Genomic DNA, 27,981 nt, shown 5'->3' with positions numbered 1-27,981 from the left:
TTGGCACTCAACATAGTTTAGACATTTTGTCATACGCTATTTCACTTTTTCAAAATGGGATAATGGGGTGCCTGGGTGGTTCAGTCGATTAAACTTTAAAACAAATTTTTTTAAATGTTTTTATTTAATTTTGAGAGCAAGAGAGACAGAGCATTAGCAAGGAGGGGCAGAGAGAGAGAGGGAGCTACAGAATCGGAAGCAGACGCCAGGCTACAAGCTGTCAGCACAGAGTCCAATGCAGGGCTCAAACGACTGCGAGATCATGACCCAAGCCGAAGTCAGATGCTTAACTGACCGAGGCCCCCAGGAACCCCTAAACTTTTCTTTTAATGTTAATTTATTTTTGAGAGAAAGAGATAGAGACTGAGCACAAGTGGGTGAGAGGCAGAGAGGGAGACACAGAGTCTGAAGCAGGCTCCAGCCTGATGCCGGGCTCGAACTCGAGAATGGCAAGATCACGACCTGAGCCAAAGTCAGACACTTAACCAACTGAGCCACGCAGGCACCCCTGGTTTGGTCAGTTAAGAGTCCAACTCTGTTTGTTTGTTTGTTTGTTTTTTACTTTTTAAGACAGAGAGAGACAGAGCACGAGTCAGGGAGGGGCAGAGAGAGAGGGAGACACAGAATCTGGAACAGGCTCCAGGCTCTGAGCTGTCAGCACAGAACCCAATGTGGGGCTCAAACCCACAAACTGTGAGATCATGACCTGAGCCGAAGTCTGATGCTCAACTGACTGAGCCACCCAAGCACCCCAAGAGTCCAACTCTTGATTTCAGCTCAGGTCATAATTCCACAGTTGTAGGACAGAACTCCATGTCAGGCTCTACGCTGACAAGCTCTCTCACTCTCCTTGCCCCTCCCCCTGCTTGTGCTCTCTTTCTCTCTAAAATTAAAAAAAAAAAATTAAAAATTTAGAAGAATAAAAATAGGATAACTCAAATGTTGTCACAATACTAAATCCAGGGAAAGGAACTGCCACTATTTTATACTCAGTGCAAAATGAGAAATAAAAATGAGAATTAAAAGAATTAAAATTTTCACTCAAAAGTACTGACCATCAAAAGTGACATCAGCAAAACAGCTCAGTGAGAAGCTCCAAACTCTCGTTCACCCCTACCCACCTCCCCATACACACAAACACTGGAAAACAAGCAGAAACTGTCAGAACCAATTTGTGACAGCTCTGCAAGGCAGTCGGGAGTCTGGGAGCCACCAAGTGCTGAATCAGGAAAGAGTCACCACGGAACGGTAGGCAGGTTTTAGATTCTGCAACCCCTGCCCATCCCCTCTGGCAGGGCAGCAGCAGGCCTTGGTCTTGAAGCACAAACGTCTTAGAGCATGAAAGGTCTTACAGTAAAACATGGTCTTCAAGTGGCAGCAGCTGGGCTGCGGTGGGGTTGTTTCCTGGCTCCAGCGAACAGAGCTGACCTTGTTCACCGCTTACTATGTAGACCTACTCTAACCTGTTGCAAGCCACCTGAAGGGCTGACACAGGTACTCCTCTGGTGTTTCATTTAACTCAGAACTCAGGCTGAAAAAGCTGGAAAACGCTGCAAGTTGACTAACAACCCTCAGAACCTGTGGCAAAAGATTACAGTCTAAACATACAGCACGTTCCCTAAGACAAAAGCTGGGGAGAGTTTCTCTGGGAAATTAGGACATTCAAATGTAACAGGGCTTACGAGCAACTTCAGAATACCACACACATGTCCAGGGAAAGATGCATGCTGATACAAGACCTGAAAACCCTGGGTTGATCTCTGGGCACAGTGCAAGCCTGATCAAGAGCTGAAGGAGGGCCCAGGCACAGAGCCAATCTGCAAAGAATGGGAGCCAGGAGGGCTGCTGGTGTTCAGGAAATCTCTGTCAAAACACTAGCTCCACACAAGACATGAAACCGGACTTCAGGAACTACATTATTATCAAGGAATACGGTCTTCGGCAATAATAGTTCAGGTAAGTCACTAGGCAAAGAGACCTCCTACAGCCTTCAACAAATAAACAACAACAAATATTAGGGAAGGAAGAGATTGTGATTTCCAAAGTTGTTACAGTACAAGAGCCAAATGTCCCATTTTCAACAACAAAATCAGAAGGCACACAAAGAAACAGGAAAGCAAAGAAACAAAATAAATGAATAGAAACCATCTCTGAAGAAGATGAGACACAGGCCTTCTTAGACAGACTTTAAAACAACCATGTTAGGGGCACATGACTGTCTCAGTTGGTAGGGCATGCGACTCTTGACCGCAGGATTATAAATTCCAGCCCCACTTTAGATATAGAGATTACTTAAAAATAAAATCTTATAAAAAAGTGTTTTAAGAAAACAATCACCACGTTATATGCTCAAATAACTAAATGAAACACAAAGAACTAAAGGAAATCAGGAAAATTGCACGTGAACAGGAGTATCAACAAAAAGAAATTGTAGGAAGGAATGAAACAGAAATCTTGAAGTTGAAAAATACTATAACTGAAATGAAAGTTTTACAAAAGAGTCCAGCAGCATGTTTAAACAGAGCAAAGAATCCACAACCTTAACGACAGGACAACTGAAATGATCAAGTCTGAGGAGCAGAAAGAAAGAAAAAAGAAGAGTGACAAGAGCCTTAAAGTACTCATGGGACATTAATAAGTAGACCACATACACATTACAGTTCTTCCCACCCCGCAAAAAAAAAAAAAAGAAAGAAAACAAAACAAGGCAAAAAGCATACTTGAAAAAATAATGGCCAAAAACATCCCAAATCCAATGAAAGACATAAACCTACAAATTCAAGAAACTCCACAAACTCCAACTAAGATAAATTCAAAGGACCCACATCAAGGCATTATAATTAACCACAGAAAGACAAAAACAGAATCTTGAAAGCAGCAAGAGAGAAATAACCCATCACAAACAAGGACTCAAAAAGGTTAATGGCTGATTTCTTATCAGAAACCATGAAGGACAGAAGACAGTGAGATATTTAACATGCTAAAAAAATAAAAGGAGTCCTCCAGGTAGAAATGGAAGATCACTAAACAGTCACTTAAAACCGTATGAAGAAATAAAGCTCTCTAGTGAAGGTAAATACATGACAAAATAGAAAAGTTAGTATTACTGAAAATTTGGTTTGTAATTCTGCTTTTTATTTCCTACAGGATTCAAAATACAAACGCACAAATACTCTGTAAATCTGTTATTGGAGGGGGAGCCTGGGTGGCTCAGTTGGTTGAGCACCCTACTTCAGCTCAGGTCATGATCTCGTGTTTCTTGAGTTTGAGTCCAACATCGGGCTCACTGCTGTCAATATGGAGCCTGCTTTGGATCTTCTGTCCCCCTCGCCCACTTGCACGTGCTCTCTCTCTCAAAAATAAAATAAACATTTTTTAAAAAGTACGTTATTTGACACACAATGTATAAAAATGTAATCTGTGACAACATAAAAGGAAGGAGGAAAGAGATATATAAGAGGAGAGTTTTTGAGGTTGATATCAATTCAAAATAGATGGCTTTAAACTAAGGATGTTAAATATAATTCCCATGGTAACTACAAAGAAAGTATCTTTTTAAAATATACACAAAAGGGGGCGTCTGGGTGGCTTAGTCGGTTAAGCGTCTGACTTTCACTTAGGTCATGATCTCGCGGTTCGTGGGTTCGAGCCCCGCGTCGGGCTCTGTGCTGACTGCCAGCTCGGAGCCTGGAGCCTGTTTCAGTCTGTGACTCCCTCTCTCTCTGACCCTCCCCTGCTCACGCTGTCTCTCTCTCTCCTAGAGATAGACATAAAAATAAAACATTAAAAAATAATAATAAAAAAATAAAATAATATATACACAAAAGGAAATGAGAAGAGAATCACAAGAGTTTACCACAGAAAGAAAGACCAGAAAGAGAAAAGAAAAGAAAAGAAAAGAAAAGAAAAGAAAAGAAAAGAAAAGAAAAGAAAAGAAAGCAACTAAACAGAATCAGACAGTGAAGAAAATAAGGGATAACAAAGCTGTGAGGCATAAAGATAGCAAAATAGAAGTCTTTTCTTACCAATTAATACTTTAAATATAAATGGATTAAATTCTCCAAAATACTTAAGACATTTAAAAAACATTAATATTTACTCAGTAATTCTCCTGTATCAGGCAAAGGCAATCCACACAACAACCCCATGAGGTTAATTCAATAATATGTTTATAAAAGAGGATCCTGAGGTTGGAGATTAAATAGCCCGATCACATGTAGAGGCGGCGCTCAAGCAGTACTGTTCCAGGAGCCTGATGGACATACATGAATGAGTGCCTGCATTACTAAGTCTTTGCTCTCTTCAATCTTCCCTACGTGGAGAGGTTTGTGGAGAAAAACACACAGAGGGAAATAACAATTAAGCTCTGAGAAGTGGTTCTTGGAGGAAGACCCTGGAAAGTTACCCTCCACAGAACAGAGGGGGGGATCTAAGACTGAACTAGTACCTACTGGACATCAGGAGCTGAGATACTCAAGGAGTCTTCTCAACAATAAAGTCTTCTGAGGTACCTGGGGGCTCAGTCGATTAAGCGTCCGACTTCAGCTCAGGTCATGATCTCACAGTTCGTGGGTTCGAGCCCCGCGTCAGGCTCTGTGCTGACAGCTCAGAGCCTGGAGCCTGTTTCGGATTCTGTGACTCCCTCCCTCTCTGACCCTCCCCTGCTCACGCGGTCTCTCTCTCAGAAATAAATAAAACATTAAACAAAATTTTTTTAAAAAGTAAGTCAACAATAAAGTCTTTTAAAATCTGTTACTCATTGGGGCGCCTGGGTGGCTTAGTCGGTTAAGCGTCCGACTTTCGCTTAGGTCATGATCTCGCGGTTCATGGGTTCCAGCCCCGCGTCGGGCTCTGTGCTGACTGCCAGCTCGGAGCCTGGAGCCTGTTTCAGTCTGTGACTCCCTCTCTCTCTGACCATCCCCTGTTCACACTGTCTCTCTCTCTCTCTCCTAGAAATAAATAAAAAAACATTTAAAAATAAATAAATAAATAAAATCTGTTACTCATTTTTCATTGAGTCCCTTTTAATGTCTTTCTTTTATTTTTCACAATTTTATCTTTTACAGCAAAGTGGCCTTACAGTCAATTAGTTTTGTGGTAAAAATGTTTGCAGCACAAGTACTGAACCCTGGCAAAAATGCAGTAGTGTTAAAACATCACCTATACACCCAAAGCATTATTACATTCTGATAAAGACCAGAAAAATCTAACAGTAAGTGTCCAACTTACTTGTTTAGGGTTTTCTGCAACCCATCTGTTCAAGTCACATGATGAATTTCAAACTGCCAATTATTATGACAAAATACCAGGAGAAAATGGCATCTGACAGCAGTCTTTCATAATATGGTTGTGGCACTAATGTCACACTCCCTGACATAATCAGTTCATTTTCAGGAGAACCAAAACCAAAACCAAAAAAAAAAAAAAAAAGTAACAACCCCACCAGAACAATTCAGTGCCTCCCCCCCATTAACTGTAAATGTTTTCAAAATAATTTTATCAATCTAACCAAAGCCAAAAGATATGCCTAAGAGTAAATATTCCAAGAGGGAGAATGTTGGGTTGCTCTACAACCTAGGTAGTTAGGAAGGTGTTCTGTGAATGTCCTTCCAAAACTACGAAAGCGATTCCAAACCAGGTCTCTTCACCTCAGGCTTCATTTTCTGTTTGTTTGTTTGTTTTCCATTTACTTATTTAAATTCAAGTTAGTTAACATATAGTGTAGTACTGGTTTCAGGAGTAGAGCCCAATGATTCATCAATTACATCCAACACCCAGTGCTCATTCCAACAAGTGCCCTCCTTAGTACCCATCACCCATTTGGCCCATCCCCCCAACTCCCCTCCAGCAACCCTCAGTTTGTTCTCTGGGCTTTTTTGTTTGTTTATTTACTTATTTTGAGAGAGAGAGGGTGCGTGAGAGGGGGAAAGGCAGAGAGAGAGAGGGAGAGAAATAATCCCAAGCAGGCTCCACACTGTCAGCACAGAGCCCAACATGGGACTCACACTCAAAAACCTCAAGATCATGACCAGAGTGGAAATCAAGAGTTAGACACCCAACTGACTAAGCCACCCAGGTGTCCCTGTCTTCTGTATTTAAGAGTCTCTTATGGTTTGCCTCTCTATTTTTATCTTATTTTTCCTTCCCTTCCCCTGTGTTCATCTTCTTTCTGGTTTCTTAAATTCCATGAGTGAAATAATATAATATTGGTCTTTCTCTGACTGACTTATTTCACTTAGCATAACACACTCTACTTCCATCACTTTATTGCAAATGGCGAGATTTAATTCTTTTTGATCACAGGCTTCGTTTTAGAAAGGTGCTAGGGCACCTGGGTGGCTTAATCCATTAAATGTCTGACTCTTGATTTTGGCTCAGGTCATGATCTTGCCCTTTGTGGGTTTGAGCCCCATGTCAGGCTCTCCCCCTCTTCCCCCTTCCCCACCCCCTCTCTCTCAAAAATAAACACTAAAATATTTTTAGAAAGGTGCCTGCTACCGAATTTGAAACAAATGCTTTGGTAGCTTAAAGGTTCTAAGCAGGTACTGTCTGTAAAAAGTTTACCAAGATTCACTCAATGTAGCACCAAGAGTAACTAATATCCAACTGTTGTTATCAACTGCCACACGCTGTGCTCCAGGGGGTCTCCCTCCCCACTACCGACATTTGGGGGGGGTACAATCCTGAGCACTGTAAAATTTTTAGCAATAGCCCTGGCCCACTAGGAGCCAGAAGCAGCACCCCCTCCCAGGCGTGCCAATCTAACATGTCTCCAGATATTGCCAAATATCCCTGGGACGGGGAGGAGGCCCTGGTAAGAACCACCATTGTACCGATACCTTTCAGTGAATAAGACACACGATTCTGTCACAAAAGACAAACTGCAGCAAAAGCCAAACAGTGCCTAAAATCCTTCTGGAATTGTCAACAGGGCATCAAACACACACCCTAAAAACTGATGCGTAGAGGAAAGGCAGCTTTCTAAGAAAGTGCTTCCCGATCTCCCCCTGTGGCTGCCTCCTGAGATGACAGCAGTAGCACCTTGTGGTGCTCAAACTCCTTCAAATCATAGAAATGGTGATGTGTGCCTTACAGAAGCCCTGGTGGATGGTGTCCTCAGCATGTTTAAAAAGTCCTCCTCAAGAACTGGGACCAGAAGTGTGGGAGCTGACATACAGTATTATGTTATTTAAGATTTTGTAAACTGCTCCAAAATCCAAACCTAAAAGAAAACATGAGCTATGCAGAAATGTTAAACAGATAAGAATACTATCCAAGATGTTCAATGCTTTCATTAAAAGCTCCCTTATTTTAGAAAGCGACTTTTCTTCATTTTCAAAAAAAAAAAACCCTTTCTCCTCAGCAAAGCAAGAATTGTTGCATTTTCACAATGGAAAAATCTGCCGTTACTATAACAGCCTCATCTTCTGGACTATTTCCACCAATTATGCATGAAGCTATGCTGAGCTTCTGCGACTGTGGATCTAGATGGGAGGGAGGCACTGGTAATGGGGGCTCGTGTGTGACTGGAACCCCAGCGCTAAATACAGGATCACCACTTGAGGATGTTCACACGACAGCAACGTCCTACGAGCACTCAGCGTCTACCTGTATTCTGGATACGTATCGAGTGATGACGGCTCTGTGCCATTTCCATGGGATGCACACACACATAGGACCCGTCCCCACACCATGGAAGGCCAGTTAAGTGAGATGAACTATGGCACAAGATGGGGAGGAGGGAACATTTTTGCCTCCCGCAGCCTGACAGGGCAAGTGGGCTCCTGCGCACGGCCGCCAGCCTGGAAAGCACTCGCTCAGATGACATCAGAGGCGGGCGGAGGACCACAGCTTCAGGTCTTCACTGCCTCCCAGAAAGAAACCATAGCCCAAGTCTCAAAACTACATGTGGTTCCTTACACTTCAATAAAAATGCAGTCTTAGGGGAGCCTGGGTGGCTCAATCTATTAAGCGTCCGACTCTTGCTTGCGGCTGAGGTCACGATCTCATGGTCATGGAATCGAGCCCCATGTTGGGCAGCTTGGAGCCGGCTTGGGATTCTCTCTTTCTCCCTCCACCCCTCCTCTGATCATGCTCGCTCACTTTCACACATTCTCTTTCTCTCGCTTTAAAAAAAAAAACAGTTAAGGGGTGCCCGGGTGGCTTGGTCGGTTAAGCGTCCGACTTTCGCTCAGGTCATGATCTCGCGGTTTGTGGGTTCGAGCCCCGCGTCGGGCTCTGTGCTGACTGCCAGCTCAGAGCCTGGAGCCCGTTTCAGAGTCTGTGACTCTCTCTCTCTGACCCTCCCCTGTTCACGCTGTCTCTCTCTCTCTCTCTCTCTCTCCTAGAAATAAATAAAACATTAAAAAAAATTAAAAAAAAAAAAAACAGTTAAGGGGCGCCCGGGTGGCTTAGTCGGTTAAGCGTCCGACTTTCGCTCAGGTCATGATCTCGCGGTTCGTGGGTTCGAGCCCCGCGTCGGGCTCTGTGCTGACTGCCAGCTCAGAGCCTGGAGCCTCTTTCAGAGTCTGTGACTCCCTCTCTCTGACCTTCTCCTGCTCATGCTGTCTCTCTCTCTCTCTCCTAGAAATAAATAAAAAACATTAAAAATTTAAAAAAAAAAAAGTTAAAAAATTAAAAATCAGGGTTTTTTAAAGTTTACTTATTTGTTTTGAGAGAGAGAGAGGCAGAGAGAATCCCAAGCAGAATCCGCACTGTCAGCGCAGAGCCTGATGTAGGGCTTAATCTCATGAACCATGAGATCATAACCTGAGCTGAAATCGAGTCAGATGCTCAACCAACGAAGCCACCCAGACATCCCCAAAAAGCACTTTTTTCAAGTGTGTTCATTTTTGAGAGAGAGAGAGAGAGAGAGAGAGAGATAGAATGTGAGCAGGGGAGGGGCAGAGAGAGAGGGAGACACAATCTGAAGCAGGCTCCAGGCTCTGAGCTGTCAGCACAGAGCCTAATGTGGGGCTTGAACTCTGAACAGTGAGATCATGACCTGAGCCAAAGTTGGACGCTTAACCAACTGAACCATCCAGGCATCCTGCAAAAACCACATTTAAAAAGAAACACGGTGCACTGTAAATTGCAAAGTTCTTCAAGTAGACAGAGAAGCCATCCTTAATTTCCAAAACAACAGTTTGGCCAATGGCATTAATGAACAAATATCCTTCAAATCAGAGCACAAACAGGACACAAGTTTTATCTAGTTCCCTTCACCGACTTTGCACCCAAGGCAGACACTCCCCACTCCCCATCAGGCAAGGTTTGCAGTTGATGCTTACATTTTGGAATGGAAGAGAACCAGAGCAGAAGTTTTACCAGGGAAGGTACCCCCAGGGGCCCTCTCCTGGCCTGGCCTGCTGGACAACACACAACCACACCCCATGGGCCTGTTTTTACACTCAGGTGCCAGGAGGGAGGGCACAACTTGTCCCGGCTGAAGGAACTTCAAACTTCAGTCACTACTCTAAGAGGCCTTTGCTCAATTCACTACAGGTGTGTGTGTTCGTGTGTATGGACAGAGCACGGAGGACTGCTGGCCTCCGGGAACATTTCTACCCTCCTGTCACATTTCCTGGCACAGGGGGTCCTCATGGGCCCCTGGACCCGGGACGTTGTGATGAGTAGAAGACATGAAGCCCCGATGCAGCAGGGCACAGACACAGGGCCACCTGTGTCACATATCAGACATTTGTTACCCCCGTTACACACAGGAGAGAACTAAGATTCAAACAGGCTAGGTGCAGGGCTGGGATCCGGCCCCAGCGTGTGCCCAGTGCACCCTGTCTCCTGAAACAGTCATCAATACACATACGACCACTGCAAGTTCCAGGTCCTGCCACATAGGCTTGTTTCTCAAAATGTGTTACAAATTCCAATTATTTTAAATCTAAACCGACTAAAACCAAACACCAAAATAAACGGAGTTTTTCCACTGGAAGCACTACTAAACAGTAGGTTAAGTAGAAGTTAACTCAGTTGTTGGGTTATTTTTAACTTTGTAAACTAACAATTACCTTGAAATAGTTTCCCTGCGTTCCCAGTATCTACAAATTAGTGATAAAATGTATCTCAATTTGGCAAATGAAAGCACATTATAGCTTTTAAAGAATAGCACATAATGGTCATTTAAAGCAATTAATTTGTACACCGAGCACTTTTCAAAGCGCACGTGTACACCACTGTGCGTCACCCGCTGCCGGGTCCCAGAGTCCAGCCATCTTGGACCCCTGCTCTCAGCTTTTTGTATAGAAGCTGGTCAGTCTCAGGTCCCACGATGAAGACTGCAGCCAACCCTACAGCCCTAGAACAAGAAAACATGACAGACGTCACTAGTGGGTCCGCTCTGGTCTTCAAACCTGACATCCTCATTGGATCTTCTCATTCGGGGAACCCTGTCCTCCTTCACACCTGGTCTGTGTCTGCTCTTTGGGCCAACCAGGCCTTGTTGAGTCTCTAAGAGGTTCCTTCACCCATGTGCCCTAGTGACCCACAGGGCCTCACCCCTCCTAAGCCCACTCTTACCCTCCGCCGTCCTTATGATAGCCCCTGCCCCACAGATGTCTTATTCCCTCCCCCTGCCCCCACTCTCTAGCCCCACACCTCCAGGAGGTCCGGATTGCCAAGCCCATGGCTCCCTGTGGAACAGGACACTGGTGACATTCTGAGTCACTGTCCTTTTCCTGGGGCCGGCCCCTCTCCGGGCACTCTGCTTGGTGCCCTCTTTTTGATACCGGCGTTCTCGAGGAGCCTCGGTTCCGCCCCACTCCATTCCTGAGCACAACCAAGTCACCGTGAGTTCCTTCAGTTCTTTTCTTGGAGTCTTCACCTGGAAAGCTCCAGAAGCCACTCTCTGCTCACCCCTCTCCAGTCCTCACCTTCAAGAATGCTATCTCTGATTTAGTGAGAAAATCTTCAAACGTGACATTGCCAAACTTAACCTGCAGGTGAAAACGTGCCCCAGAAGAGGGAGGGCAGAGCTGTACCAGGTACAGACTGGCAGTTAATTTAGCACCGGAGCAAGATCCCTTTTCCAAATAAACACAATTATAGTGTCAAATGTTAAACAGTTTAGGGCAACAGCATACTTGTTCTACGTATGTATGGCTATCAGATATTCTAGGACTTTTCTGATCAAAAATACGTCAAATTCACTTGACATTTCAAACCACTTTAACAACTGTTAAGACCCATTTATTTTTATTTATAAATTACACGCACTTTGCTACCACAGCAACAATAAAAGCAACAACACACCCAGACATTCCTGCCCAGCCAACCTTCCTAAAACACTTTGCTGCCCCCTTCCACCAGGTACCGAGACAAATACGGACCCTGTTCTCAAGGACATTCTTCATTCTGTCACGGACCACCTTCAAAATGCTCCCCAAATAGGCCCAAGGTCCCTTCCAGCCTAAATTCTACCTTCTCCAGCACCAGGCTGCTGGCCCAGGGACACCCACAAGGCCACCTCCACCTGCTCACTTCCAGGAGCTTCCCCTCCCCCACTGGAGCCCAGGGACCTTCCACTGATCTCACCTCAAAGAACTCCCCAGTGTCAGTAACACCTGCACCTCCAGTGAGTGAGATGCTCCCAAAGAGGAAAAAGTTTGCATTTCTGTACCCAAAGCCCCACATACTTGGCTGATAATCAAGGATTTGTGGAAATCACCTGTCTGCTGGAAAACCACACACCCTGGCACTCATGTGCCCTCCTTCCACACACACACTGGAGGATCCCCACTGGGCTCACCAACCGTCATGGAAAAACCGTGTGTGTTCAGATCTTACCCAAACTGTTTAAAATACTCACAAGAGCCAACACACAGGATCATGGTCCTCATCTTTCTCTGTTCCCCTGAGACCAATACACTATTTGGTGTTTTAATAAAAACGGTGAACCATACTTTAAGCCTAAATTACTTACGCACTCTCCCAAATTCTCTGCATGTAAATTCTTAACACTGACTACAAAATGGAAATTCACTCTAAAATTGGAATTGGACTAATATCATTGTCATTCAAATAAGACACCAACCATGGACTATCATTCTTTTCTATATTTTTAAAAACTCTGTAGTGATGTTCAATTCAGTAGGCAAATCTGAAATAAGCAATAAGAATAATTCAGTCTCTACATAATTGCTCTAAATTACATTCTTTTAAACTTCTACAACTTGATTTAACTTAAAAAGAACTTGTAACATAAAACTAAGTTTAGTTTCAAGAAAAAAATGTTTAGAACATTCTATGTGCATTCAACTAGTACCAACTGTCTTCACACAGTTTCTTCCATGAAGCTGTATGTTAGCACTCTACACCGCAAATGCAGGAATGACGCCTTACGAAAGGGGCGGTGCTATGAGGTCCCACAAGTGATCGTCTTATGTCACCTCGTAAAAATGACAAAATCCCTTCTGTGAACAAACTCCCAGACCCATAGGAAGGGCAGCGCTCCGGGAAACCTTGGCCCCCTGTCTCTCCCCCCTGCACAAGTCGGAGGTGAAGGTCGCAGGCTCTGCCTCCACTCTCTTACTCATCCCTTCTTCTGGGCTCACTGCACCCCTCCAAGTCTGGTTTCTGCTCTGCTCCGTCACCAAAAGGTCAACTATGCTCATGTTTATTTAGCATGCCAACATAAACAGGTTTGTCTGAAAATAAGAGAATTTTCCTTAAAAACCTCAAAACCCTCAGGAAAAGAAAATCCTTTGTTGTGACATCAAGGTATTTATGAACAACAAAGTGTCCATGTAAAAGGCAGCTTCAGGCCCCGACCACTGGTTTCAGGCAGGTTGCGGTGTGTGCGCGTGCACACACAATCACACACACACACACAGCCTTCTCTGAAACACGCCTAGCAAGGTCTCCCGACCAAGCAACAGCGCAGCACACGGAGGAAAATCAAGGAATTAACAGCTCTTATCAGCATCTCTAGCAACTGAAAGCAGTTAAAAATGTTCAGTTTGTGGACAAGGCTCTATTTGCAACGATCTAGAAAGGAACCCCTGAAGAATAATTAGCATTTCCTAGAGAGCAAGTTTGTTTTTCCAGCAAAGTAAATGATAACTTCATAAACCAAAGACCCAATCTAAATCGTCTGTAGCAAGAATGACAATCCCCCACCAAGCTCACTTAACACCCCATGTGACCTTGTAATCGTTTCTAAATAATCAACTCACTTAAAAACAAATTCATATTAAAAGTATCCAGTTTTCCCTAAATTTTGGCGCAGAACACAGATTTAAAATGTATCCTGCTAGGGGCGCCTGGGGGCTCAGGCGGTTAAGCGCCGACTTCGGCTCAGGTCATGATCCTGTCGTTCGTGGGTTCGAGCCCCGCGTCGGGCTCTGTGCTGACAGCTCAGCGCCTGGAGCCGCTTTGACTTCTGTGTCCCTCCCTCCCTCCCTCTCTCTCTGCTCCTCTCCTGTTCATGCTCAGTCTCTCTCTCACATAAAAATAAAATAAACATTAAAAAAAAATTTTAAATAAATACAATGTATCCTGGAGTTACGATTTCTTGGGTTACTAAAAAATACGACCGGGGGGCGGGGGAGTGCTTGTAGCTCAAAACACGGATTCCTGAAGAATGTCGGTACTGAAACCCTACAGAACAAAAAGGAAGTATGTGACAACCGCCGCCGTAAGATGCACATTTTAAGTTAAGAAAACACATGTTACGCCAACTACACTTCACCGTCTGTACGAGAGCTACCTGCACGTCGGTTACGAAAAACACACGCAAACTCCGCAAACGCACACGGGGCTCCCGAAAGGGGGCACCGGCCCACGTGCACTGCCGCGCGGGCCTCCACTCGGGGAAGGCGAGGCTGGGGTCTCGGGCGGGGGGGCGCCCCGCGGGGGGGGAGGGGGGCGGGGTCGTGCTGGTGGGCCGCGCGGCCTGCGTCCCGGCCGCGGGAGCGGGTCTGGGTCGGGGTCGGGGTCTGGGCCCTCCCGGAGGACAGGGTCGACAAGGCCAGGGGCGCCGGCCTTGGGGTCCCGCCCCCCCGCCCCACTCACACGCGCGGCAGCTGCAGCGGCGGCGCCCCGCGCCTCTGGAACACGCCGTCCACGAACACGCCGTTCTTGCCGAGGCAGCGCAGGTAGAAGTCGCCGCCGGCGTCCGGCCCGGGCTGCGCGGACGGCTCCGGGGCCGCCCCGCCATGGCCGCCGCCGCCCGGGGGCGTAAAGATCTCGAGGTGGCGCCGCGAGATGAAGCTCGAGTGGCCCATGCTCACGTCCACCGAGCCCTGCGACGAGTTGCGCCCGATGGTCACCGAGCGCTTCTTCATCAGGTACTCGAACTCGCGGCCCTCGAGGCGCGCCACGGCCCAGCCGCCCGGCGGGGACCCGCCGCCCGCGCCCCCGCCGCCCCCGGCCCCGCCGCCCGCGGGAGGCCCGCCCGCGCCCGGGAGCGCCGCGGCCGCCGCCATGGGCCTGCGAGGGCCCGGGCCGCCTTCCGCCGCCGCCGCCGCCACGGAGCTGAGGGCCGCGCGAGGCCGCCGGCCGGCGAGCGACGAGCGGCGGCGAGGGGCGGGACACGCGCGGCGCGCAGCGAGCCGGCGGGCGCCGCTGACTGACAGCCGCGCCGGCCTATGGGGGCGGCGCACAGCAGTGGGGCTACCGGCGGCCGGCCAATGCCGAGACACGCCGGCCGAGCGTCCCGCACGTCCGGCCGCGGCGCCCGGCGCAGGCGCGGCTTCCAGCGGCCTGGAAAACCCGGGGCAGAGCGTGGCTGGCGCGGAGCCGCGGGGCAGAGCGGGCCCGGGTCGAGGTCCGCGCGCGCTGGGCGGGGGGCGCGTGACGCGCCGCACGGGGGCCGCGGCCCGGCTCGAGCTGCGGGGTGGGTGGGGCGCGCGTGGCCTGCGCTGGCGGCCGCACGGCTCGGGCGCAGCCGTCAGCCGCCTCCACTGCTGGAGGTCCGCGGGAGTCCACCGGCGGCCAGTCCGCTCCCTGGGGTGCTGGGACGCGCGGCGCGGGGGGGCGCGGAGGCAGGGGGCTGGGGCCAGGGTGGCCCCGGGCGAGGCGGGGGGCGGACACCTGTGCCTGAGAAGGTGCTGGAAGTGCCCGCTGGAGACGCCGGGGCACCCCTCATCCCACCGGAACTCTGACTGGTCTTGTGATGTGTGTTCACAACCTACTTTTTTGAGCCGGGAAGATGGCAGAATGTTCGAGACAGGGGAAAAAGTTTCATTACATATGTAAGTAGTGGTGGCCTTGAGACAAGTGTGGAAATGGTAAGTGGGGGAGCCTCTCATCGGAAACAAAATACAGGGGCGCCCGGCTGGCTTGATCTCCGGGTCGTAAATTCCAATCCCGTGTTCTGTGTAGAGACTGCTTAAAAATAAAATCTTTCGGGGGGACCCCTGGGTGGCTGAATCGGTTGAGCATCCAACTCTTGATCTTGGCTCAGGTGATGATCCCAGGGTCATGAGATACAGCCCCTTCTCCAGCTCTGTGCTCATCCCTGAGCGCCTCTCTCTCTGTCTCTCTCTCTGTCTCTCTCTCTGTCTCTCTCTCTCTCTCTCTCTGTCTCTCTCTCGTAAACAAGGGGCGCCTGGGTGGCACAGTCGGTTGGGCATCTGGCTTTGGTTCAGGTCATGATCTCATGGCTTGTGAGTTTGAGCCGTTTGTCGGGCTCTGTGCTGACAGCCTGGAGCCTGCTTGGGATTTTGTCTCCCTCTCCCTCTGCCCGTCCCCCACTCATGCCCTCTCTCTCTCTCTCTCTCTCTCTCTCTCAAAAATAAATAAAACATTTAAAAAACGTTAAAAATAAATACAATCTTTTTTAAATGAATAAGAACATAATAGTTGACTGAAAGAAAGAACATATGATCAACTATAACTATGTGCACACACTTCAGGGCCTCACCCCTCTACCTGGCTTCCAGAAGTTTCACTGTGCTCAACTTATCGATGGTGTTTGGAATATGTGCATATGCTGCTAACAGACTTGTACGAGGCTAACTGGAAACTTCTCAGCCGTGGTCATCAGCACCAGGTATCCATCCTGCAGGGAACCAGACTTGCAGACACAAAGAGGAAGTGCCTGTAGCATCTCCCTGAGGTGTTTCAGTTATGTCCTTGCAGTGCAGACGCAAGGCACTTTGATAAAAAGTTAGGCAATGCCCAGCCCCGTACAAGTAGAAATGGTAAGAACCACACTGTTCTAGAAGAAAGCTCACCAAGTGCAGGGACAGTTTGCAAAGGCTCCAGATCAGAGGCAGGGCTTGTGCTGGTGCTTCCATCCGTTGCAAATGCTCGAACAGTGTCCACTGTGTACCAGGCACAGGCCAGACTTTCACAGACAGCAGTGAGCAAACAGGCAGCCACGTCCCGTCAGCATGTGTGAAAGGACGGCCAAGAGGAAGCCAGCACGCAAGACCCCTCACGACGGAGGGAAAAGCAGCACCAGAAGATGCTTACAAGGCAGGAGGCTCACTGCTCTTTACGTCAGGAGCTGAAGGCAGAGGTGTGGAAGACACACCCCTCAGACCCGGCTCTTACAAAGATTAGTTCTTCCATTCAGAAGATGACTGAGCATCCAGTATATGCCAGACACAGGTGAAGGAGAGCAGATGCTTACGGTGCTTCTGGAGGATCCGCCATCCACATGTGAATCCGTGCGCAGGACAGCCGAAGGGCAGCGCGTGCTGTAAAGCAGAGGGGCTGAGAGACGAAGGCCAGAGGAGGAGACATCTGACTTGGACGATCTGCACCAGGGACCGCAGTAACCTCTGGATGGACAGCAAGGGCACAGCCCTGAGGAGGCGGAAGGGTGTTGGAGGCGGGAGACGGTTCATGGATGAAGGGAGGAGAAGGCATTTCGGAAGGCTTGCTACACAACTGGGCTCCTCATTAAGGGAAATGGGAAACCACAGGGCAGTTCAAGCAAGGAGTACTATGATCCAATTTAACTGTTAAAAAGATCAACCTTTTCCCTGCATGGGACAAAACTGAAAATGGGGACCCATTTGTGTTTCTTGTAGTGAATCAGACTACAGAAAAGAAAGCTGGACCCACAGTCCTCAAAGCTTTTGCATAGTATCTAATAATCTAATTTTGCGAAAACTTGTAAGCCCCCACATTTAAGATAACAGCAAAATTTTCCATTATGTTGTAAACTTTTAAAAATTTTTATTTATTTTGAGAGCGAGCGAGCACAAGTGTGGGGAGGGAGAGAGAGAATCCCAAGCAGGCAGGCTCTGCACTGTCAGTGCAGGGTCTGATGTGCGGCTCAAACTCACAAACTGTGAGATCATGACCTGAGCTGAAACTAAGAGTCAGATGCTTAACTGACTGAGCCACCCAGGCACCCCAGAGACAATCTTAAGCAATCTCTATGCCTAACGCAGAGACCAATGCAAGGCTCAATCCCAGGACCCTAGGATCATGACCTGAGCCGAGATCATGAGTCAGATGTTCAACCAAATGAGCCACCCAGACACTGTTCCCCATCATGTCTAAATAATAGCAATGAATGTAATTTCCCAGGTATAAATATTTACTTTTCAAATAGATCATGACATCTTTCCTTAAATGTATGAAATGGATCCCAAATACCATTTTGATTTGAAACCCACTAGCATATGTTTTTATAAAAATAAACAGTCTCTTGGCTAACTAGAGTTTTATTAAGTCCTTTACTTCTAAACTCACTCCTATTCAAATCCCCCCTAAATTTTATCCTAAATAAAAATGTTTATGCTTGAGTATTTATTGATAAACTTATTATTTACCCCTAGAGAGAGACACACACATATGTGTACATTAATCTGCAATTCCTGTAAATGTCTCATGTTAAAACAATTCTCGGGTTGAATTGCTATTACAGCCATTATTAACATATAATTGGCGAAAGCATTATTAATATATGCAGGCTCCATTAAGACTAAAAAATTATATTGGAGGTCTGTCTCTTAATATGTGAGGCCTCTTTTCCCTGGACACCTAGCGCATACCTCCAGTGATGAGAATTACTGGGCGGGGCAGAGTACAGAACCAATATTATCCCCACTTGCCATAAATGCACACACGTAAGAACAAGAGGAAGTTTTATCACAGCGACCGAGCACCGTTCTGGGGACCTCTTCTGGTTGCAGGTGCCACGGGAGAGCTGACCAGAGGCTGCAGACGCCTTGCAGGTCGGGGAGGGGCTGGAACTCGGCAACCCGGGCAGCTGCTGAGACACCAGGAGGCCGTGCCCGAGGAGCAAGGGCACACACGACGAGTAAGGGAAAAGTAAATTACCTGAAATGAAGAGCCCATTGAGTTTTCTGAACACCAGACAGGGCACAGCTGAAGAGAGGATTTTTCAACTCAAAGTTCCATCAGGAGAAATCACCTGAAAACACAGAAAAAAATTAAAATGAGAAAAAATATACCAGAAAGCAATGTTAGAGACGTGTGGAACATGATCTAATGGTCTAATGTACAACAGCCTAAAGTTGGACTTTCAGAAGAAAGGGAAAAGAAAATAGAGCAGTAGAAATATTTGAAGAGAGAATGTGTGAGAATTTTACACATTGGGGTGCCTGGGTGGCTCGGTTGGTTGAGTGTCAGACTCTTGATCTCGTCTCAGGATGTGACCTCATGGTTCATGAGATCAAGCTCTGCATCAGACTCCACGCTGCTTGGGATTCCCTCTTCTTTCTCTCTCCTCCCCTTTCCCTCGCTTGTGTTCTCTCTCTCTCTCTCTCTCTCTTTCAAAATAAATATATAAACAAGCAAAAAAATTTTACAAATTGATAAGACTACTCCAACCTCAGATCCAAAAAGTTAAGCAAATCCCAGAGAGAACAAATTCAATGAAAAACATGTGGAGGCATATCACAGTCCAGCTTCTGAAAACCAAAGATAAAAATAAAAGTCCTAAAAGGAGGGGCACCTGGGTGGCTCAGTTGGTTAAACGTCTGACTTTGGCTCATGTCATGATCTCAAGGTTCATGAGGTCGAGCCCCGCGTCGGGCTCTGTGCTGACAGCTCAGAGCTTGGAGCCTGCTTCAGATTCTGCCTCCCTCTCCCTGCCCCTCCTCCTCTGCATGCGCGCTCTCTCTCTCAAAGATAAATAAAACTTTTTAAAGTCCTAAAACAAAATTGAAAAGGAAACATTCTCAGGGAAACTTCACTGAGAATGACTTCTCAAAAGCAGCGGGTGCCAGAAGACAGAGAACAACATCCGCAAAATGCTAAAGGTCAAACAGTCCTCCAGACCAGTATTCAACACCTAACAAAAATATCCTTCAAAAAGTAAACACGTGGGGCGCCTGGGTGGCTCAGTTGGTTAAGCGTCCGACTTCAGCTCAGGTCATGATCTCACAGTCTGTGAGTTCAGGCCCCATGTCGGGCTCTGCGCTGACAGCTCAGAGCCTGGAGCTGCTTCGGATTCTGTGCTTCCCTCTCTCTCTGCCCCTTCCCCACTCATGCCCTGTCTGTCTGTCTGTCTCTCAAAAATAAACATTAAAAAATTTTTTTAAAAAGATGAAGTCCTTAAAATAACAAACCTAACATCCAAATGTTCAAAGCAAAAATTAACAGAAGTGAAATGAGAAACAAAAGAATCTACAAATTTAGTTCGAGATGTTGATGTTTGGCTATGCCATTATTAGAACCAGCAGGCAGAAAAATCTAGAAGGAAAAGAAAATAAAACAAGGCCTGGACCTTCTAGGGTTTATGTCAGGCAGGCCTGGCTGGAGGAAGTGTTGTCAGAATCCTGTGTCAGTTGACAAACCACTCGCGTGGCGTTTTCTGTGGGCCAGGAACTGCTTTAAGGACTTTGCAGGTACTGACTTGGGCCATCCTTGCGATCGCCCTGTACTGGGCAGGCGCTCCAATGGCCTGTCTCACGGCGGCAGCGGGGACGCGGGGAGGGTGACGTGCCCACTCCAGGCCAGCCTGCCTGTGTGCCCGATACCACTTCAGCTGGAGGGTAAAACTGAGGCTTCCTCTATGTGCCACTCACAGTAGAAAGGGGTGCTAATTATTAATGCTATACTTGTGAATTTTTATAGTCGCTAAGAAACATAAATGCAGAGCAAAATCCGCCAGCGCAGCTGGTTTCAGTAAACAAAATAATACAGCCCGTGACTGCAAGTCCTGTGGTCCCAAGAATACACCCTAGTCTCCCCTAAACTGAAACGCCTTCAGAGGCCTGGCGCCACGCGCCGGGTGAGAGCCAGACCCAGCAGCTGTGTTTCCCGCATACATTGTCCCTGTCGGGTTCTGGCCCGAATCTCCATTTCCTGCCACTGCCCCCCGAGTGGCGTGGGTGATTGTGCCCACCCCCACTGCCGGGCTCTGCCTGCAGCTCGCCTGGGCCATACTCGCCTCCAAAAGCCCCCGCCCCACCTCCCCCGCATGCTCACCTCGTTCATGCAGCTCTCCCGCCTGCGGCCAGGCACCTTCCTCCCCATCGACCCAATGAGGCACCGACTCCCTTGACTCCCTTGGCTCCCCCAAAACTTTACTAATAGCCTGCTATTGATGAGAAGCCTTATCAATAACATAAATGGTTGATTAATAATATGTGCGTCATTCTATGTTTTATATATTGTGGTCCTACTACAGAAAAGAAAGCTAGAATAAAAACAACTGTTAGTAAAATCCTAAAAAACCACATTGATGGTAGTGTTCTATATGGAAAAAGATCCAACCCGTGTCGTCCAAGGGTCCACTGCGTTCCCTCATTGTCGCAACTCTGTGGCGCCCGCTTCCCTCCAGGCCAACCTGTGTGTAACAGTTATTTGACATTTAATAACTTCCAGCCTGCTGATGTTTCTGGCTGCCTTCCTTTCACTGCTACTTAGTTTCTGTGCTGTTCTGTCCGTCTCCCCAGCAGCAGGGACCTCCAGCTACACTTCTGAGTGACCAGGTGCCCGTGGTGGACTCAGTGCATGTATCTCAGGAAGTCCTGTAACTCGCCACGTGGACTCGGCTGCCCAGCACTCGCACTGCGTTCAACTTGTGGTGGCTGTGGGTACACAGGAGAGACAGATACTCTAAATGTTCTTATTTTGGCCAAGCTTTCAAAGAAAATATAAGGTATATTCATGAAACTATGGCCTACTGATAATACTGTAAATTTAAAAAGTTTGGGGTGCCTGGGTGGCTCAGTCGGTTAGCATCCAACTTCACCTCAGGTCATGATCTCATGGTTCGTGGGTTCGAGCCCCGTGTCAGGCTTTATGCTGACAGCTCAGAGCCTGGAGCCTACTTCAGATGCTGTGTCTCCCTCTCTCTCTGACCCTCCCCTGCTCGTTCTCCCTCTCTCTCTCTCTCTCTCTCTCCCCCCCCAAATAAACATTAAAAATTTTTAAAAACCCAAAAAGTATTATCATGGTGTAAGCACTATATTAAGTAAATGATAAATTTCACATTTTCTGGTTTTCTTCTTTATAGAAACACAAACACTACAGTGTAAAAAATCATACATAAGCCATCTGCTACCCAGCCTTCTGGGAAGGATAAGCTGTTCTGGGTGATCAAGCACCCTGGGCTCCGGGGCTGCCTGTGTGCCCCTCTGTCAGCATCTCCACAGCACCAGGCAAGGCTTAGGTGTTTCATATATTTGTCACATCACTGAATGGAATTGAGGTCTACTTGGGAAACAAATCCAAATTTATATGATTATGAAGTTTCAAATAGTTGTAAACAATCACAACACCACAACTACCTGACATCAAAACCTTTCTGATGGTGTCGGGGGTCTCTGGTCAACATCCTGTTGCCCACGAGTATAATTACCAATACCGTTTTGTCTCTGTCGTGACAGGGAAGCACCTGTCAACACAGAGCTCACCCCGATTGGTTTAAGTAACTACATTGGTATAGATCACTAAACAAAAGCAACAGATCCTTGAATATTGATTTGCTGAACTTATGCCCTATTTGATCTATAGAGTCAGTACCACCCCAATCAAAGCCTCAACTGTTTTTTGTAGAAACTGACAAGCTGATTTTTTTATGTTTATTTTTGAGAGAGAGAGAGAGGGAGGGAGACACAGAATCCGAAGCAGCTCCAGGCCCTGAGCTGTCAGCGCAGAGCCTGACGTGGGGCTTGAATTCACAGGCTGCAAGATCATGACCTGAGCTGAAGTTTCATGCTTAACTGACTGAGCCACCCAGGTGCCCCTTAAGAGAATTTAAAAGAACTCCTGAAACTCCATAATCTAAAAAACAAACAAATCCTAAATTTTTAGGAACAGGCAAGAGGCTTGCCTCAGAGAGGGCACAGCAATGCCAGCAAGCACAGGTCAACAGTACCAGCCACGGGCAGGACGGCTACAGTTAGCCTGGGGTGTGAAGCAGCTAGAACTCGTACATGCTGCGGGGCAGGGGTACAGAACGGGGCCACCCCTTTGGGAAACAGTCTGGCAGATTCTTGTATCAAGTTACACACCCGCGCGCACACGCACACCCCTGCCACGCCGTCCAGCCAGTCTACCCTCCGAACTCACTCAAGAGAAAAGAAGGCCTATGCTTGCGAAGTGGCTTGTACGCCAATGTCTATAGCAGTTTTATTCATAAAATTCAAAAGCAGAAATGACCCAAGTGTCATCAGCAAGGAAGTGAAGAAACAAATCCTGTGTGCCCACGTCCGTGCCCCGGAGGGGCCGGCGGGGCAGAGCTGCCTCCTGAGCCCCTGCCCCACCACGCGCCTTTCTGGGCTTCCTCCGAAGCATTTTGCTGCAAGGGCTTTGAGTTTCTATCAAAAGACACTTCGAGTCCGGCTGAGTTTCCGGTGTCCACGCCCCCTGGCCCAGTAAGTGCAGTTCTGGAACGCAGAAGTCCAGCGCAGAGCGGTGCACAGGCCCCGCCTCCCTCTGACACCACTTGAACGTGCGCATCTGCTGCGGCGCGGTGACGGGCAGGAGGGTGCCGAGTGTGGTGCGTGCGGTGGGGACGGGGCAGGCTTAGCACCATAACCAAGAGAGTCCGCCAGCCGCCAGCAGGAGCTGCTCCCTTTCTTGGGGTTCTGTCCTTTTCCATTACAAAGAGAATAGGTATGTCTTGCTTTGTAATCTCAATTTAAAATCAAGGTTGGAAAACATTATTGAATCACTTCAAAGGTAAGAATTGGTGGGGCTCCTGGGTGGCTCAGTCGGTTAAGCATCGGACTCTCAATTTTGGGTCAGGTCGTGATCTCATGGTGTGTGGGTTTGAGGCCCAAGTCGGGCTCTGTGCTGACAGCGCCGAGCCTGCTTAACGTTCTCTCCCTCCCTCTCTGCCCCTCTCATGCTTTCTCTCTCTCTCTCTCAAAAGTAAAAAAACTAAAAATTGGTAAGATGCTTTAAATCCCATCTGGTTTTAGGAAAGGGTGAGTTTTATAGATGAATAATACTTACCCTCCTAAACAAACAAGAGCTACAGAGATAAATCTTAAAATGCCAGCTTTTAAAAGAAAATCTCAAGAAAATCATTAAATTTACTGATATTAACAGGACCCGAAAGTGTGTGTTTCTAAGTCCTCCTTAATGAACACGTCCTCCTATCGGCAGACGTCCCTCGGCAGCTCTGGAGACACGTGTCCCGGCTCCAGGGGCAGGAGGGGGTCGGTGGCCGTGGCCAGAGGTGCACCTGCAGGCATGTCATAGAATGCGTCACATATGTGGCTGCGTGTATCCAGCTGCTGGGTTAGGGCAGTCCTCCCGGGAAGAAAGCCCTAGAAGGTGACAGGGTGGCCAGGCCCTATGCCGGCTGCCCCGCATACCTCTGTGCTCTCAACCATATTTACCTGAGTTTGAGGAGAAAAGAGAAGATGGCCTGGGTGGGGGTGGTATGAAGCCACGAGGCACGGGGCTCTCCTAGTGACCAGTGTCCCATGGCTGGCCACACGCAGGCCAGCTGCCCTTAGTATCAGGGGACAGCTGTGTCTCCCCCTCCAGGCGACCTTTCTGAATCTCCGTGTGGACGCTGGAAAGGCACACATGGAAAACACGCAAAACATAGACTGTCAGACAGGAGTTGAGCAGCCGAAGGCAGGTTCTGAACGGAGGGGCCTCTGCTGCCTCAACTCCGCCATCCCAGAGCTCCCGGCGGCTTGTCGGCATGCTGGCCATGCTGGTCCTCGGGTGTCCCGAGAGGAGATGCCTCCGGGCCGGCTCGGACTCCTGCGCCCCTTCACCCAGGCACGTGTTCGTCTGCATGTCACTCAGCAAACGCTTCCTGTCCCTGGCTTCATGCAGGGCCCTGTGCCAGATGCCAAGGGCCCATTGAGAGCAGAGGGGGCGTGGGCGGTCTTTGTCCGGCCAAGGGGGGCAGGAGGCCTTGATGCAAGCTGTCGGCACACCCCACCTGCGGCGGCAGCCCCTCACCCACAGCCAGGCCCTTCCTGACACCCTGCCACATGCATGCCCCGCCACCCCCACGCGGGGGCCTGCTCCCGTTAGCCATCCTGACCCCTGCCAGTGACAACTGTCCCTTCACTTTAGCCACCAATTCCCAGCTCACGGTGGGAGCTCAATGACTTTTGTGCACATGCGAGTGGGGGAGGGGCCCAGAGAAAGAGGGAGGGAGAGAATCCCAAGCAGGCTTCATGCTCAGTACAGAGCCCGATGCAGCGTTGCGTCCTGGGACAGGAAGATCACTACCTGAGCCACCCCACGCCTGTGCGCGTGCGCTCTCTGGTGGCACTCGGCCCACGTGGAACTGCACATCATCCTCAGTACTGGCCTGATGCAGAGTAAGTTTGAGAAAGTGACGTAATGAGTAAGTGATGACTCCGGTCGGTTGCCGCTTGTTGGCCCCTGCGGAAGCCTTCCTGAGCTTATGAGGGTCGGATGCAATCCCTCCTCATCCTGGAGGCCCTTGGGCTGGGGGGGGGGCGGGGACGTGGGCCAGAACAGGCGCATGAGAGCAAGGTGGCGCTTTGGGGGTCTCCTGGTGGTAAACCTCAAAATGGTCCTGGGGCATGCGGCCTGAGCTGTGCGTCTGAGCATCCAGCTAACAGAAATAACCCAAAAGCTTCCTCTTGGAAGTCCATTTCAATTCAACAATATCTGTGGGAAGCTACACCCATAGGAGTCACTGATTCATTTAGGAAACAAAATACAAGAAAACAGAGATCCTGCCTCTCATGAATGGGTAACAAAAAGACAAATAACCACAGTTTCTGATACTGCAGAGTGAGTTACAGACTGGCCAGGAGAAGCCAGAAGAAACTACCGGACTCTGGACCAGAAGTGGATGGAGCTCATTCCAACCTTCATGTAGACACAGAAACAGTCATAAAAAATGACTCCTTTTAAAGTACGCTTCAAGCCCAGCAATGGAGCCCAACGCAGGGCTTGAGCTCACAACCCTGAGTCAATCAAGACCTGAGCAGAGATCATGAACCGAACGCTTAGCTGACTGAGTCGCCCAGCGCCCCGCTGCCCTCTGACACAGAAACAATAACCAATGGGCCTGAATCCGCAGGTTAGTGCAGATACGTGTGTCTCCTGGCCCTGCAGCCCGGGACGGCGCGGATGCAGGGACACCTCGCAGATGGTGCAGCGGTGAGCGCACAGCAGGCCAACTCAAAGTCTTAGCAGACGGTGCAGGTTAAGTCTTAGCAAATCTGAAGCATCTTGTCCAGACAAAGTCTGGAAGTTTCAGAAGAAATAATACTCAAACTGGTAATGACGCAGCAAAAGGGCCTGAAGAAATGTGTGGCCCAGTGACACAACACCACACGCTCTTCTTAGTCCCTGAATGTGGTGTGTGGCTATTCCATCACACTGTCAAGGAGCTCAACACTGCAGAGGGGCAATTTTATTTTGTAATACTTTTTTTTAAAAGTTTATTTACTTAGAGGGAGAGAGCGCATTCGAGCATGAGGCGGGGTGGGGGTGGGGGGGGCAGAGAGAGGGAAAAGAGAGAATCCCAAGCAGGTGCAGAGCCGGAAGCAGGGCTCAATCCCACAGCCCTGGGACCATGACCTGAGTTGAAATCTAGGGTCTGACGCTCAACCTACTGAGCCACCCAGGCACCCATGGGACAATTTTAAAATACATCTGAGAGGCACCTGGGTGGCTCACTCGGTTAAAAGTCTGACTCTTGGGGTGCCTGGGTGGCTCAGTCTGTTAAGCATCCAACTTCGGCTCAGGTCATGATTTCATGGTTCATGGGTTCAAGCCCTGCATCAGGGTTGTCAGCTCAGAGCCTGGAGCCTGTTTCAGAGTCTGTGTCTCCCTCTGTCTCTCTGATCCTCCTCTGCTCATGTGGTCTCTCTCTCAGAAATAAATAAAACATTAAAAAAAAATTTTTTTTAAAGTCTGACTCTTGATCTCAGCTCAGGTCTTGATCTCAGGGTGGTGAGTTCAAGCCCCACTTTGGCTCCGTGCTAGGTGTGGCACCTACTAAAGAATGAAATAAAATGCATTTGAGCTGCACTGTGTTTGCCTTAAGTTCAGATGAACGTTGCATATGATAGAATTACTGATCATAGAAAATTCAAGCACAACAAGAAGGAAATATGTTACTGAAAGGAAAAACTGAAGCAAAAAGTCTGGTAGAAACTTCAAAAACTCAAAAGTGTATCAAAGTCAATGAAAAACACTAGAGGTCAATATCATGAAGGAAAAGAATCCTGATAACTAAGAAAATATGGATAAAAATAACAACGCTGAAATGAAGAATACTATGAGAACCAGGACACTCCTCAACAGGAAGCAAAAAAAGCAGAAAGAACATGATGGTAACGGACTGGACAGAAACCAGGACGCACCCAGCCAGCGGGGCACTGAGGGAGGGTGGGCCCAGACCCAGGGACTTTGAAGTCTGGTGACTTCACCAAGTACTATGATGCTGCATCACACCTTGTTACAATAAGTGTCATTCCCTCCAGTCCTGTTGAATGAAAAATTCATTTGTTTCAAATCATGATTCATTTACAGAGATCAAGTCAATGTACAATGGCCAAGATGCTTCTCAAAACATTTGAAAGACTTTCTTTAATTGGTTGCCCTGTATTTTTAAAAAAGTAATCTCTACACCCAACATGGGCTTCGAATTTACAACCCTGAGATCAAGAGTCACATGCTCCACTGATTGAGCCAGCCAGGCACCCCCTGAAAGAACTATTAAAAATTTTTTAAATTATTTTTTCTTATGTTTTATTTATTTCTGAGAGAGAGAGAGACAGAGTGAGCAGGGGAGGGGCAGAGAGAGAGGGAGACACAGAATCTGAAACAGGCTCCAGGCTCTGAGCTGTCAGCACAAAGCCCGATGTGGGGCTCCAACCCACGAACCATGAGATCGTGACCTGAGCTGAAGTCGGATGCTTAACGGACTGAGCCACCCAGGCGGCCCCCCTCAATTTTTTTTAACGTTTATTTTTGAGAGAGACAGACAGTGCGAGTGGGGGAGGGGCAGAATGAGGGAGACACAGAATCCGACGCAGGTTCCGGGCTCTGAACTGTCAGCAGAGCCAGATACGGTCTGAAGCCCATGAACGTGAGGTCATAGTCGGATGCTCAACCCACTGAGCCAGGCAGGGCCTGATGGGCACCGGGCTGTTGTATGTAAGTGACAGATCGCTGGATTCTCCTGAAACCAATATTGCATTGTAAGTTAACTAAAATTTAAAAAAAGAAAAGAAAAATTGCACAGCTGACAATCTTCTCCATTAATAATAACTTTTAAAAAAGCATAATTTTATCAGCTCCACTAGCGGGAGAGACTGAACTATCTCTCTACCCACCCTATAAAAATCAGTGTGGGGCATCTGGGAGGCTCAGTCCGGGGAAAGTGGGAGTCGGGGTTTCAGTTCAGGCCACGATCTCTGGTTGTGAGTTCCACCCCTGCCTCAGGCTCTGCACTGAGCATAAAGCCTGCTTAAAATTCTCCCTAAACAAGTAGATAACTAAAGCGTTACCAAATATGTCTTATCAAGAGGAAAACTCTGCCATCAAAAAATTTAGGAGAAATATTGTGAGAGGTGCGTCCCGCAGTTAATCGGTGAAATGTTTCATTAACGTCATGAAGTTGGTGGGATT

General features: G+C 48.0%; 1 protein-coding gene and 1 long non-coding RNA gene across 2 annotated transcripts in view; both read right to left on the bottom strand.

The window, feature by feature from the left end:
* The window catches only part of FOXK2 (forkhead box K2), a 69,293-nt gene extending 54,840 nt beyond the window's left edge, over positions 1 to 14,453 (bottom strand). Inside the window, exon 1 of the mRNA XM_039226451.1 lies at positions 14,026 to 14,453. Coding sequence (XP_039082382.1) covers positions 14,026 to 14,438 — 413 coding nt within the window. The 5' untranslated portion in view covers positions 14,439 to 14,453. The remainder of the gene's footprint in view (positions 1 to 14,025) is intronic.
* Positions 14,454 to 23,236: 8,783 nt separating this feature from the next.
* Positions 23,237 to 24,677, bottom strand: LOC120228236. The gene is made up of 3 exons (XR_005527441.1): positions 24,595 to 24,677; positions 23,739 to 23,917; positions 23,237 to 23,581 (listed from the first exon to the last, which is right to left on the bottom strand). It is a non-coding gene; the product is annotated as an uncharacterized LOC120228236 (long non-coding RNA).
* Positions 24,678 to 27,981: the final 3,304 nt, after the last annotated feature.

Source organism: Hyaena hyaena, unplaced genomic scaffold (genome assembly GCF_003009895.1).
Source record: "Hyaena hyaena isolate Hyena2069 unplaced genomic scaffold, ASM300989v1 scaffold_21, whole genome shotgun sequence".
NCBI classification, from domain to species: domain Eukaryota; kingdom Metazoa; phylum Chordata; class Mammalia; order Carnivora; family Hyaenidae; genus Hyaena; species Hyaena hyaena.
Note: the sequence above shows the minus strand (reverse complement) of the source record. Positions and strands in the feature narration are given on the sequence as shown.